Below are 19,330 nucleotides of genomic sequence, written 5' to 3' on the forward strand. Positions count from 1 at the left end.
TACAACTATTTAATATATAAGTATAATATACATATGATAACATTTAACTACGCGAGTTTGTAGTGTATTCCAATTCTTACTAATTGCAAACATGAAGCCATTAATAACCATCTATCTGGATAAACACATGATCTTCTGAACAGTTCTAAACTATCAGGTTACCCCAAGTGTAAAATTGCATCTTTATAAATACATTTTTTCAGTCACAACCTCTTGTGTCTGCATTTCTGGTAGGCGTCCAAGTAAAACTATGGAAAAGTCAGCTACATAACTAAGCACTTGACTACACTGGGTCAGCATCTTTAGATGTAAAACAAATTGTATTGTGTTACAGTGCTGGGTCAGCTGGGAATGGAAAATTATTTGGTCGGGTAACTAGCCTGCTGCTCTCTACTTATTTCCTTTAAAAGAAAAAGCGACGCAAAAAAGAAAACAAAGCGATCATGTCTGTAGCTTCAGACATTTAAAACATCAACTTATCCAAGTGACCTCCACTGCAAAGGTTTGCTTTCACAGCTGCCTTTCTTGTTGAAGCCATGGAGTGGTCTCATCGGCCCGTTTCAAGTGCGCCACAGATGGAAAATTTGCTTCGGGATCCCAAATTCCAGAAAATGCTTGCAAATGACTTCCATACAAAGCATCCCAGTAGAAGATATGTTAATTGCATAATAATGACGACATTTTAATTCTTTAACAAAACGTTGTTTAGAAGCATTTTTACAGATTAATGCACCTGCACTTGGTGTCTAACTGAGTAAATGATAAATGTTTCCCCTTCATAACTGCAACAGCCGCGAGATAATGTCTTTTATCTCTGATTATTTTACCTTGTGTTTCCAATTTATATTAACCATCTTAATCTTATATCGCACAATCGCTAACTGGTGTTTCCCAATCATGCTTTGTTTCAATTTCAAGAAAACAGATTGAAAAAAAACAAAATTGTGCAGCCAAAATTCTACTGTGATTTCTCATTTTTGTAATGCTTTGTGCTTCCAGACCGTGAGTATCCCATGGCTGTCATCAATCTTCCTCCAAGACTAGATGGCAGAAAAGCTTACGCGAGGCAGAGATCCCCCATCTTTTCCTCTTAGTAGTCCTAGCACCCATCCTCTTGCGCTTTCTCCAATGCAGTGTTTCAACCTCAAAATATCAGAGGATAATAATAAAATTGCCACACAAATAAATGGGCAATTATCTCCCTCTCATTCCCAGTTAAATTCCATGAGGTATTTGTCCTTGCAATAGCTGTTTTTGTCTCTGGCAGCTGCTTTGTCAACCAAAATACAAACAAATGCAGCCATCTTTTGGTTAGATTATAAGAAGCCACATTACCGAACGCACCTGTTGAACTTGTATTTCAAGACGTTAGTTCTTTTTTATTCAAATAAAAGTACAAAGATATCAAACGGCTGCAGAAGGACATAGGTCAGATTTGCTGAAAGATATGTTCAACGCAGAAGTCTGGGGTGGCACAGTGATTGGCACTGCTGCCTCACAGTGCCAGGGACCCGGTTTTGATTCCCGGCTTGGGTCACTGTCCGTGCAGAGTCTGCACGTTCTCCCCATGTCAATGTGCTCCTGTTTCCTCCTGAAGCTGAAGACAGTCTGAAAGATGTGCTGGTTAGGTGCATTGGCCGTGCTAAATTCTCCCTCAGTGTACCTGAACAAGCACCGGAGTGTGGCGACTAGAGGATTTTCACGGTAACTTCATCGCAGTGTTAATGTAAGCCTATTTGTGACACTAATAAATAACTTTTCCTCTGTTGAAAGCCAGGGTCCAAGGAGAAGAAATTGGTTATAAACGATAATATAACATACAATCTGCTGTTAATTGTTTCTCCTGCAGAGTTACATTTTCAGTAAAGTGATATGATGTTAGATGCGAAGTGCATTACTCCAGTTTGCAAGGTTCATCTAAGCTTAAAAAAAAATCATGATCATCCCAAAAAAATAAGCAAACACAAGCCTAGCAGAAGAATCAAGGCAGCACACTAATCCCCACCACTGACACTGCATATTATTATTGCTTTTGTTATCATTTCAAGCAGTCTGAGGAAAGCACAATCGGGCGTCCACAAACTTTCAAATGAAATGTGCAGTCCAGACAATCTGTGACAGAAAGGGAACTTCTTCCTTGTAGAGACAAATGACCAAAAGAAAACCAGAAAATAGCTTTCACACTGGGTGAAACTTCACTGAGCCCCCACACTTACCATAGCTTTTCTTGCAGTATGATAGTGTTGAGATTGTGTCTTCTCTTCCCCTTATTGCCTTATCTCACCCTCACACAGCAAGAAGCGTGGGATCATCCTCATCCTGGAGTCCTGCCACCATATGGGTTTAATGTATTATGCATGAAAATCAGAAACAACAGCTGATTCAAGGCCTGCAGCTACAAAGTGGGCTCAAGAGGAAAGCATTAAAATCAAATGTCATTTACCTTCATTGTACTAATTTTGTAATTGAACAACTAAGGCCCAATACATTCGTTAATTTATTAGATTTAACCATGACCCTGATCTGCATAATTACTAACAAAAAAGTATGAAGAAAAATTTAAAGATGCACTTGGCTTTTTCAGGATAAATAGATTCTCACTCCCTCCTTTCTGTGCTGGCCTTACACAGTCACCCCGCGGGGAAAATGCCTGGGTAGTTACACCATCACAGGGCCTTACATTAGGAATGTCTGGGTAGGGTGAAGATGTTGTAAATTTCAGGGGCTTTGAGGTATGAAATTCTTTTACTTAAAATATCTATTTCCAAATTCTTAATTTCTAACAATGGGGTCCTCGGTTGTGCCTGATCTAACAAGGTGTAAATAACTAGTATTTATGAATCAAGGAGAATTTATTAAGATGTTACATATATTTAACAAAAATATAGCAAAATAACATGAAAACCACATGGAATGTTCTTATCCCTCAAGATGCTAGGATTTGAGTGCTGCCAGCACAAAGCAATTCCTATCTTCTTCTTGTCTCCAAAGTGACAACATGTTGGTCTGTGTCTCAGAAGAATTATACCACAAAAGCCATGGTCAAATGGTACCAATAAAGACTGATTTTCCAACTTTTATCCCTACTTCTGACTACTCCTCATCCCTTATTTGAACAAAGTCTAAATTACCCACTTTCATTGGATTAAGGTGTCATCTGGTGTCACCCCCAACTCCATAACTAGAGTCTTGTAGGCTGGATACAAATATTCATCCTTTACTTCCTGAAGATACATTCCATTGTGAACAAATCTTTGTAGATGTAGATCAGCTGCACAAACAATCAAAGTTACATCCTCTTATCAAGAATATAAACCTATCATAAACATTCACATCAACACATTTTAACCCAAATTCCATGGATACTTAAGCCTTTAAGAACAAATGTTAACAACACTTCATTTCAGAAGAAAAAAGGTTTTCTTCTAATAAAGATGTCCTGCCCAACATGTTTGGTTAATCAATTAAACCTAACATGGTTTTGCGTAAAGATAAAATGCAAGATAAAATGTCATATGAATTTCAAGCTGCTGGGCTCAATCTTTTTTGTTGCTTCTTTAAAGCAGAGTGCAATTAAAACAAATACAGTTCCTTGAACACACACTTTACGGCACCTTTAAAGTAGCAAAATCCATTAACACTAGTTCTTCACGAATAGTTGCCTTAACTGTAAATTTTCCCAGCAGCAGAAACTCAAAATCCATCAATGTTACTTCAGCTCAACAGAAGACCCCAAAAGAGTATTATCAAAATCCTAGCATGGCACAAACATGAATGTACCTGGCTGCCAACCTTGGAACCTACGGGCTGCTGGTGATCAATAAGGCTCCTGCTGTGATCCATTGTTAGTGTGTAGACTGGTGAGTATCTGCAATCAGTTTGAACTGGTCAATAGTAGGCTAACTGATCCTTTATCCTTCCTTTACCATCAGGTCAGACAACTTGAGGTTCTGGGGGTCGGGTTCAGGCAGACCAGGATATAGATAAAAACATGGAAGGACTGTAAAGGCATGGTGAAACAGAAACTAGAGATGTGGAAGCAATGTTCCCTCCCCACTGCAAACAAGAAGCACTCTAATTTCTGCTCTACATTGTGCAGGCATGCTCATATCCCACAGCTCTACCATGGCAATCATTTGAGCCGTCTTCCACTTTAACTGGAGACGAAAAATGGATAGTGTCCACAGACACAACATAAAAATGTCTCGATTTAGAGGGAAAAAAGCTTCCCCAACCTCACCTTGATTCCTAATTATAAAAAATGCTGGAGAGTCAGGAGTCTGACGTCTATGGATAGAGAAACAGAGTTAATATTGAGTCTGCACGACTGTTCTTCAGAGCTGCCTTGATGGCTACTTTTGTGTGGCTGCATCAAGCAGTGCATGACCCTCAGTACCAAAAAACACCAGGTCTGATGTTCTATTTGTCCCAACTCTTGCAAAGATTGGGTCTGGACACATTGGAGCATTCTGCGACAGTCAGTTGGACCATATAGTACTTCGTCCCTCATGGCAAAGTCTGTGCAGAAAAATACCTTTCATCACAAGTTCATTTGGCAGTTTTCTGCACACAGACTATTTAAGGCTTTGCATAAAAGGAAGATGGTGGATCCTTTTAGATGGTTCCCTGAGCCAACTGTCAAAGCCATTTGGCAGAATGCCACATCACTGGAACTTCCAAACTACCACCAAGACGTAGCCTGCTGTTGATGAGAAGGGCCCTCCTTCCTTCACTTCTAGAGTCTCCCTCAACGTAGTTGTGGTTGGGGAAAAAAAAATTGCCTATATTCTTCTGAATGTGCCTTTTCCACGCAGGACTGGAAAAAGTGCAATGTTGTGTGTGGCGGTTCATCCTGAACTGCTCAGTAATCACAGAAATAGAAAGCTTACAGTACAGAACAAGCCCATTCGGCCCATCGAGTCTGCACCGACCACAATCCCATCCAGGCCCTATCCCCATATCCCTACATATTTTACCCACTAATCCCTCTAACCTACGCATCTTAGGACACTAAGGGACAATTTTTAGCATGGCCAATCAACCTAACCCACACATCTTTGGACTGTAGGAGGAAACTGGAGCACCCGGAGGAAACCCATACAGACACTAGGAGAATGTGCAAACTCCACACAGACAGTGACCCACGCCGGGAATTGAACCCAGGTCCCTGGAGCTGTGAAGCAGCAGTGCTAACCACTGTGCTACCATGCTGCCTTAATGCAGGACTCAATGCCCTATGTTATTTCCAGGGATACAGAATTCCACAACACCATCTGCTGCTAGTGCAACATCAACCTGGTGAAAGATGCTTACTAATCTTGCTGGTCTTCCAATATAAAGAGCTGTGATAACTGAATATTGCAAGCTGGCATTGTCCAAGGTCCAGCATTACTGGCTGAATGAAGGACAAAATAAAGCTTGGGGCAGCCACCACAAAGGCCCAATGCTTAAAGCTCCAAGGGACAGCTCTTGAGCTGTCTGCACTAGAGATTGCTTGACATGAACTTACATGGTAAATATAATACTAATGGCAAATGTAGTGAGGCACCTTGTGTGTCATGCTGAAGGAAACTGATTTGTTTCATACTTGATATAGCATCAAGTTTGAATTGTTAAGTTTTACAAATTTTGTGAACAAAGTGTAATTTTGAAAAATAAAATTGAAGCCTGGAAGTAAAAGGTCTGCAGCTACTTTCTATTCCTGGGTTGTTCCCAGCCCTGTCTCCAACTTTGCCCCACATCTTACCCACAAACCCGATAATCCCAACAAAGGCCCAGCATAGGCCATACTCTATTTTAAAAAATAATTTGGAACAGTCCTTCCTGTCTCATTTAATTTCCATGGCTGGGCCTTCACCCTATTATAGGCCCAGTAAAGCTTAATGCAATTCCCCTCAGGAAATTTCTGGCCAATAACGAGGGTCAGGACACTTGACGCAAGGACTTATTTACTGAAATGTCAGGAGGGTGTGCGGGAAACGCAAGAAAGGCCATAGAATTGGGCATGCTGGGGACACAGGTCTCCTGCTGAACTAAAAAGGGGCACCTTATTAGCATTTTTTGTCCCTGTTCGTGCTGAACAGCTGCAATCCGGGGGGGGGGGGGGGGGGGGAAGCTGTGTGTGTGTGTGGTGGTGGTGGTGGTGGTAAACCACTAGGAGGGAGGGGTGTAACAAGGATCCCTTGGGGATGGTCTCTGGCAACTGGGGGAGAAGGGTTGGAAGGTACGTCGGCCATGATAGTAGCACAGAAAGAAAGGAGGACAACAGAACAAAGAGATTGGATATTGAGCCTTGGGTGGGCAAGGCCAAAGGCTTCCATAAAAGTGCCAGGAGCAGTACTGCCCTTCCTCCTTGCACTGCTATAAAAGGCACTACCTTGTAGAATTTCTCCCTTTCACTTCTAGGCTTCCCAAACCCCAGAAAAATCCTCACAGCACCTGTCACTTTAAATCAAGCTCCTGAAGCTCTGCGGAAGTTCGATTTAAAAATATTAATAAGGATCCATCTCTCCACAGCAGGACACTGAAACACTTTGAACATTCACCACTGATAAAATAGCAATAGTTTGGGACACGTTCCCGAATTTTTCTCTTTGAATCCTGACCTCTCCTGGCCATCATCAAGGGTTAATATTAAGGCCAATGGGGCCCAAAATCTTTTCCCTCTTTGCAGTGACCGGGGACTCAGTGTCCCAACTACAACAGAGAAAATTCTCTCCCATGTCTTTTTGAAGGAAACAAGTCCAAGTGAATGGAAATGTGGCTCTAGCACCTCACACTTCAAAATTTAATTTATAAAGTCAGATTCTAAACTAATCTGAGTAAGGTTCTCAGAATGCCTGATTTTACATAGTTTTTTTTCATTTGACTTAACTATCGGTATTCTCTGGCAAACCTAAACATCAAAACGCTAACTGCAGAATGAACACATTTATTGCATGCATTTAGAAGTTTTCCAGTATGTCTATGAAGGGCTCTATTTTTCTAAGGGCTGTCTATTCAAGTGCTTGCCTGCTTTTTACTGTGGATATTTCTAGCTTTGCTTTTTCCTTTCTTGTAACTGATGCCCATTTCCTCAACAGAGAAGGAAAGTGAATGAACAGATGATAGTTTCATCCAAGTCTTCAAAATGCCAGTAATGTTTTGATTGTTCAAGCAGACACACTCACAGTGATATACAGCAACACAGGGATGTGAATCCTTTCTTCACAAGGTCTATTGAAATAAGAACTGAATGTTCACGAGCTCTTTAAAGATTTGTATGGCAACAACTCAAATACAAAATGAAGCGTAACTCCTGCCTTAGTTAAATCTTTAATGCCTTTCTGCACAGGTCTCAAAGAAATAAATCGGTCACTTCCCTCTTCCTACTTAAAATTGACACATCAATACTAATTCTTTGCTTTGAATGGAACTCCCCGAAGAAAAATCAAAGTTAACAACATTTGATCACTCTGTGACATGCACTGTCTGTGCGCACACTTCTGAATGACTTTAACGATATTCATCGTAGCGCAATACTATGTGATCTTGAAACACTTGTTGGCTAATTTTTTTTTAAATACAGCTATGACATAGTATTATGTCAGTCAAAATAGGATATTTGCTATTCATTTTTTCCGTTGTGTAGGAACAAATGGCAACAAATCACGAGGTTCAGTGATGAGCCATGCCTTCATAATGTCATTCAACTTTGTAAATAATGTTGACTTTGTACCTCTGTAAGGCATTTGTTACATTATTCATAATTTGAGCTGGAATGGTTATGTTGACCTTACATGGCCTTTTTTGCAGAAAATGACAGAAACATTTTCTGTGTAAAACGGATGCCACTTTCAACCATAAAATAATTCACTTTGAGAAAATCATTAGATGCCCCTTTGAGACATAATAATAAATGCAAGTCCGCCCATCCTTTCGCTTTAATGCCATCACAGTAGAAGATGGAGAAGAATGGGTGCTGTTGATCAGTATGGGAAAATAGTCTGCATCTGGTTGCACTTGTACGAGGAGCACAGGAAAGACATTGCACATGCTCAGGATAAAGCAAATCGGTCATTACTTTAAAAATAAAATTTAAAAGTGGAATCATTATCCGCAGAGACAAAATGTCTTACAGATGCTGCCTAGATAACAGGGGTTTCTGCATGTGGTGTTACCATGGTTACTAATATCAGTAGTTAGCCCATGAAGGATTTGGAAACATATTCAAATATGCAAGCATCACCTGCCAGTCACCCTGATACCTCAAAGCGCGGCGGTATCGCAAGATTACGTATTGATCACAAATATTTTATTGATACTTCTTGCTGGCCAATAACCACAATCAGGTACATCAAATCAGTAAATTTTCAACATCAGAACAAAGCATGCCACTTTACATTCAGTATGGAAATGGCACTGGGTATGTGATCATAATAAAGACAACAGCAGCTATGTTTGGTTAGCTCTTTCCTGGGAGTAAGCTGTTCCAGTTCAGCGAGTCTTTTTCTGAATATGGCATAATGTGACAGTAAGCTCCGTGGGGCTCAAGTAAACATCTTATGCTACCAACGTGTTCAACTGCAAAAGCTTTCAAGTGGAACACAGGCAGCCTGTGCCAGATCCACCAGCAGTAATGAAAGTGTGGTAACACTGCAGTGGCACAGTGGAAACTCATTAAAAGCCATAAATATTCAACAAGTGACCTGACCTCACAACCCACAGGCGACCTTACTCAGAGCCTGCAAAGGTCAGCCTGTAAGTTCAATAGTTATTGCCTTCATATCAGCATTTCCCTGAATAGTCAAATTACTCCATACCAGATAAAGCCGTTTTTAAACTATTCGTAAACTTTAAAAAATTTTTTAGGCTGAAATTTGTTGTCCAGATGGTAGAACAGTACTTGACTAGCACAGTAGGGGCAGGAAACAGAGATGGGAGGTCTTCTGGAAATTCTGCTGTGTTAGTTTAGGTCGAATCGCTGTGGATGTCAGCAGGGAAGATGCCGTATGGGACAGCAGAGAGTGACTGCCCACAGAGAGCAGAAACTGTGACAAACCATCATTGAAGGTCAGGTGATTTATCACTGGAAACCCGCCTGGAAATAACAGGAAGGTTGCGAGCGAATCAGTTAAAAGAACTTCAATTTCCACAAATCACGCAAATAGAATGTCGTTATATTATCACCATATCCAAAAGAGAGAGGTAAGTACCAATTCTCAGTAAACATTCCTGCTGGTAAGATGAGCTGTTCCATCACAATTTCTCTCACAGCCCAATCCTCAACTCCAGCCAAACTGATAGGACAACTTAGATAACCATGTCTAAAAACAGACCTTGTGCAACAAAAGAGCTGGCGGTAAAATGGACCCAAAATTATGGTTAGCGTTTCACACTGATCACTAAAATAAGTAACAATTCAACTTAAACAAAGACATTTTAAACAAAAGACCAAGTTCCCAACAAACTCTGGCAACTTTGCCTGCATTACAATACTAATCTCTTAACACACCCAATTAGCTAGTTCGTACTATTATGTTGCAACTCTCTTTCCAATCTATGACCTAAGGCTCCTGATCCATCACAGCACGAGATTCTCAATCCAATAGTGTGAGTTTTAAAACCTGTTACCCCAACTGCCAAATCTGATAGAGTAAAAAGTCTGACAACACCAGGTTTTAGTCCAACCTATTTATTTGATAATATACTCACAAGCTTTCGAGGGACACCCTCTTCGTCAGGTGAATGGAGAGTCTGACAACACCAGGTTTTAGTCCAACCTATTTATTTGATAATATACTCACAAGCTTTTGAGGGACACCCTCTTCGTCAGGTGAATGGAGAGTCTGACAACACCAGGTTTTAGTCCAACCTATTTATTTGATAATATACTCACAAGCTTTTGAGGGACACCCTCTTCGTCAGGTGAACTCTCCATTCACCTGACGAAGAGGGTGTCCCTCGAAAGCTTGTGAGTATATTATCAAATAAATAGGTTGGACTAAAACCTGGTGTTGTCAGACTTTTTACTGTGTTTACGCCAGTCCAACGCCGGCATACCCACATCAAATCTGATAGATCCAGTGACTAAAAAAAAATCAGAGGAAACCTTATAGACCAAAGAGACTGCTTCAGTTCTATATTTTATAATTCTAGGCACATCTGGAGTGGAACAACTACTAATAAGTCAGCAACAATGACAACTGTTTAGTGGCAGCAGCATAAACCAACAGCAAACAGGTGAATGACCAGTTAAATGTTTTCTTCCAGTTCCAAAGAAGTCATATTGGACTTGAAACGCTAACTTTGTTTCTCTCTCCTCAGATGCTACCAGACTGGACTTGCTGAGGTTTTTCAGCACTTCCTGTTTTTATTATAAACTTTTTCTTCCCCTGGTGGTACTACTTGAGAGTAGGAACATTAACCAGGACACGGAATATGTATTTTGTACCAACGAAAACATCTTAAATGCAAGAGAACAGTCTGCTAAAAGGTCCATCATGAGTTGGCGATGTGAAAAATTATTAATCATCACACCATCAAGTCATGTGGAATTTATTGGGGAGACCTCATGGTGTGACAAATCACTAGCTCTAACTGGAGCTAGTGACTGGACAGCGGGCTGCACCATAAAAATGTGAACTGCACAGTTGGGATTGTTAAAAGATCTTACTATGGATGGACTGCCAGATATTTTATTTTTTCACAAAATGTGAACATCACTGTCTGGGCCAATTCTTGTTGCCCAGCTCTAATTGCTCTCGGGATTGCTGAGAAAAAAAGAGAAACAAACAGAACCGTGGCACCTTATTTTATAAAGATGAATTTTTCCAGAAAAATTGCACGCCGAAGCAAAGCACGCGACAATGTGCCGAAGGAAAGCACGTGACAGCACGCTGAAGTGACAAAGGTAATTTGTAAAAGGAGGTTTGGAATAAACTCAGGGCAGGGATGGGGTAGGCAGAGGTGTGGTGGTGATCTCACCAAATGTTGAGTCAATGAACACTCCTGCTTTTCTGCTTTCACAGAACAAAACACTGTCTGCCAACCAGTACCCTAATTCCCACACTCGTGATCATCCCAAGCACTCCCCCAGCAAAGGACCCCTTCAACAGGGTTCAAGCTGGGTCAAAATCCTGAAGCTTTAAACTTCCCAGCATTGTGGAACATTCCTCACCACACGGACAGCAAATCAGTTTGAAATGAAAGTCTCCCACCACCTGAAAAATCAGTCTTGCCAGCAATTGACACATTTTTAGATTGACTAAAAAAAGCTCTACAAATTTAGAATGCCCTTCTCGGTGGCATGCCGACCTATGGGGCACCGTGGCGGCACAGTGATTATCATTGCTGCCTCACAGTGCCAGGGACCCGGGTTCAATTCCTAGCTTGGGTCACTGTCTGTGTGGAGTTTGCATGTTCTCCCCATGCCTGCATGGGTTTCCTCCGGGTGCTCCAGTTTCCTCCCACAGTCCAAAAGACGTGCTGGTTAGGTGCACTGGCCATGCTAAATTCTCCCTCAATGTACCTGAACAGGCACTTCATTGCAGTGATAATACAAGCCTACTTGTGACAATAATAAATAAACTAAAGCTGTAGTACGGAAGAAGCCATTCCACCCAATGAATCTGTACCAACTCATTGACAGACTCCCCCTCTTCCCACCCTATACCTGTAACTCCACACATTTACCATCTAACTGACACAGCTTGGGACACTAAGGGGCAATTCACTATGGCCAATCCATCTAATCTGCACATCTTTGGGCCATGGAGGAAACTGGGGCACCCAGTGAAAACCCACACAGACACAGGGAGAACATGCAAACTCCACACAAAGTCAAACAAGGCCAGAATCAAACCTGGGTGCCTGGCACTGTAATTCAGCAGTGATAACCACTGTATCACCAAGCCACAGGAGGGGCATTTAATTGGGCAGGAAGATGCCACCCTCCCTCCTCTGCCCTGATTAAGTTAGTAGTAAAAAGGACCATGGATGGACTTCTTGTCTTACCACTAACTGAAGCACTTAGGTGGGCATTAAGGACTTTAGAACCTCATCCCACCACCACTGGTATTCACCCAGCAGTAGGGTAAGGGACTGACCATGCAAGAAGCCCAAAAAGCCAATCCTCTTAACAGTTGTTTGTGGGTTTGCTGGGTGGGAGCAGGGAGGTCCCTCTGTCCCCTTACCCTCGGTCTCGGGAAAAGTCCACCACTGCCCAGCTGAGTGATTGTTTGGGAGTTAGGTAGAAAGTTAAAAAGCAGCATCTCCAGGATTACTCCCTGTGCCACGTGCTAGTGTGGCTAGGAATAGGAAGATGGCTAAACAGCTGGTACAGAAGAGAGGGATTCAGATATCTGGACCATTGGGTCTCTTCTGGGACAGGTGAGACCTGTACAAGAAGGATGGGTTGCATCTAAACTGGAAGGGCATAAATATTCTGGCCGGGAGGTTTGCTAGTGTCACATGGGAGGATTTAAACTCGTTTGGCAGGGGAGTGGGAACCAAAGCAAAGGTGAATTAGCTGAAGGGGAACCAGAGAGTATGGCCAGTAAGACTCAGAGGAACAGCAGGCAGGGTGAGGTTGCTAATCAAAGAGAGTCTAGTGGACTGAAGTGCATTTGTTTCAATGCGAGAAGTGTAACAGGTAAGGCAGATGAACTCAGAGCTTGGATTAGTATTAGAAACTATGATGTTAAGGGGAGGACCGGATCGGCAGCTTAACATTGCAGGATATACATGTTTCAAGCGAGATAGAGGGGGGTGTAAAAGGGGTGGGGGAGTTGCTCTACAGGTTAAGGAGAATATCACAGCTGTACTGTGGGACAACACCTCAGGGGGCTCATACAGCGAGGCAATATTGATAGAGCTCAAGAATAGGGAAGGTGTAGTCACAATGTTGGGGACTGACTACAGGCCACCCAACTGCCAGCAAGAGGTAGAGGAACAGATATGTAGGCAGATGTAATAGTAACAGGGTTGTTGTGATGGGAGATTTTAACTTCCCCTACATTGATTGGAATCAGTGCTAGGGGTGTGGATGGGGCAGAGTTTGTAAAGAGTATCCAGGACGGCTTCTTGAAACAGTACGTAGATAGTCCAACTAGTGAAAGGGTTAGACTGGACCTAGTATTGGGGAATGAGCCTGGCCAAGTGGTCCATGTTCCAGTAGGGTACCAGTTCGGGAACAGTGACCACAATTCAGTAAACTTTAAGTTACTGATGGTAAAGTGTAGTCCTCAAGTTAAGGTGCTAAAGTAGGGGAAGGCTAATTACAACAATATTAGGCAGGAACTGAAGAATGTAAATTGAGGGCAGATGTTTGAGGGCAAAATCAACAACTGGTATGTGGGAGGCTTTCAAGTGTAAGTTGATAGGGATTCCCATTTCTGTAAGGATGAAGGATAAGTATGGCAAATTTTGGGAACCTTCAATAACGAGAGATATTGTGAGCCTAGTCAAAGAGAAAAAGGAAGCATTTGTCAAAGCTAGGAGGCTGGGAACACATGAAGCAAGTGTGGAATACAAGGAAGTCAGAAAGAAACTTAAGCAAGGAGAAAGGAGGGCAAAACGGGGTCACGAGAAAACATTGGTCAGCAGGATTAAGGAAAATCCCAAGGCTTTTTATATGCACATGAAGAGCAAGAGGATAGCCGGGGAGAGGGCTGGCCCACTCAAGGACAAGGGAGGGAATCTATGTGTGGAGCCAGGGGAAATGGGCAAGGTATTAAATGAGTGCTTTGCGTCAGTATTCACCAAAGAGAAAGACTTGGTGGATAATGAGTCTGGGAAAGGGTGCATAGATAGTTTAAGTCAACTGAGATCAAAAAGGAGGAAGTATTGGGGTTCTTGAGAAATATTAGTCTCATGGCCTGATGGGATACACCCCAGAATACAGAGAGGCAAGGGAGGAAATTGCTGGGGTCTTGAGAGAAATCTTTGTATCCTCACTGGCTACAGGGAAGGTCCCAGAGGACTGGAAAATAACCAATGTTGTTCTTTTGTTTAAGGGTAGCAAAAATAATCCAGGTAATTACAGGCCAGTGAGCCTTACCTCAGTGGTAGGGAAATTATTGGAGAGAATTCTTCGAGATAGGATTCATTCCCACTTGGAAATAAGTGGACACATTAGTGAGAGGCAACATGATTTTGTGAAGGGGAGATCAGGTCTCACTAATTTGATCAAGTTTTTTGAGGAAGTGCCAAAGATGATTGATGAGGGTAGGGCAGTAGATGTTGTCCACATGGACTTCAGTAAGGCCTTTGACAAGGTCCCTCATGACAGACTGCTGCAGAAGGTAAAGTCGCATGGGATCAGAGGTGAGCTGGTAAGGTGGATACAAAACTGGCCCAGTCAAAGAAGACAGAGGGTAACAGTAAAAAGCTGCGTTTCTGAATGGAGGGCTGTGACAAGTGGCATTCCTCAGGGATCAGTGCTGGAATCTCTGCTGTTTCTAATATGTATAAATGATGCGAAGGAAAATGTTACTGGTTTGATTAGTAAGTTTGTGGACGGCACAAAGGTTGGTGGATTTGCGGATAGCGATGAGGACCATCAGAGGATACAGCAGGATATAGATAGGTCGGAGACTTGGGCAGTGAGATGGCAGATGGAGTTTAATTCAGACAAATGTGAGGTAATGCATTTTGGAAGGTCAAATGCAGATAGGAAATATACAGTAAATGGCAGAACCCTTAAGAATATTGATAGGCAAAGGGATCTAGGTGTACAGGTACACACGTCAAGGAATGTGGCAATGCAGGTGGAGAAGATAGTCAAGAAGGCATACAGCATGTTTGCCTTCATCGGCTGCGGCATTGAGTTTAAAAATTGGCAAGTCATGTTGCAGTTTTATAGAACCTTAGTTAGGCAGTACTTAGAATATAGTGTTCAGTTCTGGTCACCACACTACCAGAAGGACGTGGAGGCTTTGGAGAGGGTACAGAAAATGTTTACCAAGATTTGCCTGGTATGGAGGGCATTAGCTATGAGGGGTTGAAGAAACTTGGTTTGTTCTCACTGGAACGACAGAGGTTGAGGGGTGATCTGATAGAAGTCTACAAAATTATGAGAGGCATGGACGGAGTGAATAGTCAGAAGCTTTTTCCCCAGGGTAGAAGAGTCAATTACTAGGGGGCATAGGTTTAAGGTGCGAGGGGCAAGGTTTAAAGGAGATGTACAAGGCAGATTTTTTTTTTTTTTACACAGATGGTGGTAGGTGCCTGGAAGTCATTGCCAGTGGAAGCGGACAGGTAGTGACTTTTAAGGGGCGGCTTGACAAATACATGAAAAGGATGGGAGTAGAGGGATACGGTCCCCGGAAGGGGTTTTAGTTAAGTTGAGCAGCATAGTTGGTGCAGTCTTGGAGGGCCAAAATGCTGTTCTTGTGCTGTAATTTTCTTTGTTCTTTGTAATGTGGTGGGCCTTCCCAAAAAGAGGCAACGCAAAGCTTTCGAAAGTTCTCCAGCCAGCAGGCAAAACCCCCATCATTCATATTAAATTTTGCCCAAATATTTCAAAAAGGAAAGAATATAATCTCAATTGCTTTTCAGCCTTCCTCTTGCATTACAGTGTTGTTGTATATTAGCAAAGGGAGAGAAATTCTTCTCCCAGTTAACACCTTGTTCATGACCAAAGGTTTGTATGGAAAATAACATTCAGGTACCCTTTCTGGTAGTTTGACATCAGTATATCCTTACAGAAAATCTGATAGGTATATATATCATCACCAGCTGAAAATCCTCTTGCTAAAAGCAAGCTGTGTCTTAATATTCCTCAAGAAAGCAACACAAAAGGCTGGCATTTCTTGTTGAGGATTAATCAAATGTTTTAATTTTCTTTAAATTTCACAGCAAAATTGAAATGCATAGGCCTGGTAAAAGCTGCCACTATTGTACGTGTTTCAATTCACTTTTGCCTCCCCATGAGGACAAACCTGGTGGAGGTCAGTTCAGTTTTAATATTACTGTTCATAATGCAAAAGAAATGCTCTCCAGCAAGGGAATAAAGCAGCTTTGTGCACTTGGTGCTGAATGCATTACAGCAGTGTCCAAAACTGCACATTTAATGAGTTTCAAATTGCTAGTGAGGTCGAATCAATCTATATTTCTGAAAATGTATCACATTTTCACGAGTGACCTAAAATTTCCACATTCTCATCCACATACAATTAAAGAGCCATGTTAGCATTGTAAACCTAACAACTGGTGGCAGGCTTCATCATTTCAGTGACTGCTACATGTAGTGCTCTTCAATATTACTGCCACTTTCAGAGAAGACTTGGCTTATTGCTCATGAAGGAAAAGGATCTCAGCATTAAGAGGTACAACATTTTCTCCTTTGGGGGCACAATGATAGCATTGTGCTATACTTGGCTAGGCTGTGCATGAGCACATGAAAATAAAACATCCTCTGCTCCAAAATAGACCTTGCCGCCAAGGTCTAATGAGCACATCTGTATCACTGGGAATTTCTTGCACCAGCTTATCCAGCTACCCATTTAGGCTAAACATATACAGGCTTGGAGATGTGGAAGGAAACACGCCATCAATAGTTGATGTTGAACTTGCTGTGCACCTCCAGCATTTTTGACATTAGCTGCTTAATCAACTGCTGAAGAAAAATAAGTTAATTGTCCCCTTGATTGAAATCTGTTCCAGCAAATAGGTCAGAGCTTCCATCCTAATAAATTTATATTAACCCATCATTCCTGATTTAAGGTGTTGTGAACAAAATATACAAATGCAAAGTATTGTAATTCTACCTAAATCAGATCCTAAAACTTCAGATAGACAGTTAGATAGATGCCTTGGCTGAAGCACATAGATTTTTCTGCTGTTACTCAAACTTCACTTTGAAAAAGAGCTGTCAGGATTATACTGCGTTGACTCGAAGGCTAGATATTTAAGTCATTATATCAAGCCAAATTGTTGTTGTAAAATTGCTGTGGGGTTCCTCAGGGTTGTCAGCCAGGCCCAAATATTTTCATCATTATTGGCCTTCCCTCTAATGCACAGATGTGAAGATGCTCACCAAAGATTGCAGTGTTCAGTTTATTTCGTTGGCCAAAATGACTGGGTTGCCGTGTTCAGTACGATTTACAATTTCTCAGATACTGAAGCGATCTGTACCCTTAAATACATCGCTATACTAATCATCTCAACGACTTTCAGTGGCAACGAATTCAACAGTCTCACCGTTCCCTGGGTGAAGAAGTTCAATTCCCTATTTTTCTGGTATCTAATTTTGCTGTACCCTACAAATGGAATACATGCTCTGTATCTACTTGATCATAATTTTAAAGGCTTCTAATAGGCCACCCATTGGCCTATTTAGGATAAAAGAGATGTCCATTCTCTCTGATTCACTGTGAAATGAAAGCATATAGGAAACAGAAGCCACAATGAAAAAAGGGGAAATAGCCATTGTGATGCTACAACACAGAATAGCATTCCTTTATATTAGCAACTAGATCATTTCACAACAGGGAGTGGTCTCCCACTGGCTTCCCAGGGAGTGATCTTCCACTGGCTTATCAAGTCGGTAATATCAAGAACATGAAAGAGGAGCAGTCGTGAGCCCACTGGCTGTGCACCATCATTCAACACAATCATGGCCGATCTGGGCTCAACTCCACTGTTTCTCCTGCTCCCCATATCCTTTGATACACAAGCCTTTGGGCTAGAAATTTCCAAAAATTCATAACCCTACGAATGAAGTAATTGTGCCTTATCTCACTCCTAAATGACGAACCCCCATATCCTGAGATTGCAACCCAATGTAAACAATCATAATCACACTCAGTGACTTCCACTGGCTCACCAGCTCAGTAACATCATAACTGAGTGGTCTCCCATTGGCTCACCAGTTCAGTGACATCATAACTGAGTGATCTCCCATTGGCTCACCAGCTCAGTGACATCATAACTGAGTGATCTCCCATTGGCTCACCAGCTCAGTGACATCATAACTGAGTGATCTCCCATTGGCTCACCAGCTCAGTGACATCATAACTGAGTGATCTCCTATTGGCTCACCAGCTCAGTGACATCATAACTGTGATCTCCCATTGGCTCACCAGCTCGGTGACATAATATGAGTGACCCCCCATTAGCTCATCAGCTCAGTGACATCACAAAGGTCAGCAATGATGCTATCCACTCCGTGACATCACTTCAACAGAGGGGCCAATCCAGGATAGTTCTCCTCCAGCTCAGCAACACCACACAAGCCTGGCTCAGCTCTCTACAGAGCCAGTACCAGGTGCTCAGAACTTGCATCATTTACCAAAGGAACTACCAGCAGCTCCAGCTCCCTGTCCCTCCCAGTAAAGCCGAGCATTCCAATATCACACTGAAAGAAGCTTCCCCCTTCCCCCATTCTTCATCTTTCAGCTCCGACAGGTAACGAATAACCTCAGTGAGACTGATGGAGGAAGGTTTTGTCACATTTTTAAACCTTTTTTTGCATCAGTAGAAGAACAAGTTGTAAATCTGCTGTAACCAAGACAGTCGAACTGAATAAATCTTACCACATCGGAGGTCAGAAATGTTCAAACTCGGGCGCAGGCAAGAGAGCAGCGTGCAGCAACCTCTGCATTCCTCGCGTGTTTCTTTTCCACTTTAACTTGGGGAGTCCAACAGCTTCATGTCTGATTCTGGAGCCTCAGCTCCTTCTCAGCAGCATCACGGGCGCAGCCATGTTGCAATCGCTTAGTGCGCCGGCGTGGGTGCGCTGCGCTCTGGGGGTTGTAGTTTTCTGTGATGGAGAGACCCGGATGCCGCCTCCAGCTGTTCAGCTGAACTGGACTACAACTCCCATACTGCACCGGACACTGCCAGCCTGCTGCGGGTGGCTGCAATGGGAGGAGTGAAACTTGTTTAATTTCAGAAGTGCCAGCTCACAATATTTTGATAAAAACAAAATACTGCGGGTGCTGGAAATCTGACATAATACCAGAAAATGCTGGATTAATTTAGTAGTCCCTGCAGCATCTGTGGAGAGAGAAACGTGGTTAATGTTTCCAGACCATATAACCCTCCCACAGCATCGAAAAGGAATAGAAATGTGATGAATTTATATACTTGGAGGACGGTGGGGTAGAATGGAAAGTTAGTGATAGGTCAGAGGTAAGGAGGGATTGACAAAGATGTCATGGATATAAGACAAAGAGCCTGATAAGAGCCATTGGCCGGAATCTTACAATCGCCCACACTAGCGGGATTTTTCCATCCCGCGCCAGTGAATGGAGATGTGGCTGACTGCCAAATTCTCCAACCTCGCAGCAGTGGGAGATTGGCATGAGTGGCAGGTAAGATCACACTCATAGAGTTTACAGTAAAATAA

General features: G+C 42.3%; 1 protein-coding gene across 5 annotated transcripts in view; it reads right to left on the reverse strand.

Moving 5' to 3' along the window:
- The window catches only part of rgmb (repulsive guidance molecule BMP co-receptor b), a 156,834-nt gene extending 138,143 nt beyond the window's left edge, over nucleotides 1–18,691 (reverse strand). For all 5 annotated transcript variants that reach the window (XM_080189080.1, XM_080189079.1, XM_080189081.1 and 2 more), the window contains exon 1: nucleotides 18,516–18,691. In XM_080189080.1, coding sequence (XP_080045206.1) covers nucleotides 18,516–18,520 — 5 coding nt within the window. In that variant the 5' untranslated portion in view covers nucleotides 18,521–18,691. The remainder of the gene's footprint in view (nucleotides 1–18,515) is intronic.
- Between the last annotated feature and the right edge of the window lie 639 nt (nucleotides 18,692–19,330).

Source organism: Carcharhinus amblyrhynchos, chromosome 5, assembly GCF_965287045.1.
Source record: "Carcharhinus amblyrhynchos chromosome 5, sCarAmb.v2.hapA, whole genome shotgun sequence".
Taxonomy (NCBI): Eukaryota; Metazoa; Chordata; class Chondrichthyes; order Carcharhiniformes; family Carcharhinidae; genus Carcharhinus; species Carcharhinus amblyrhynchos.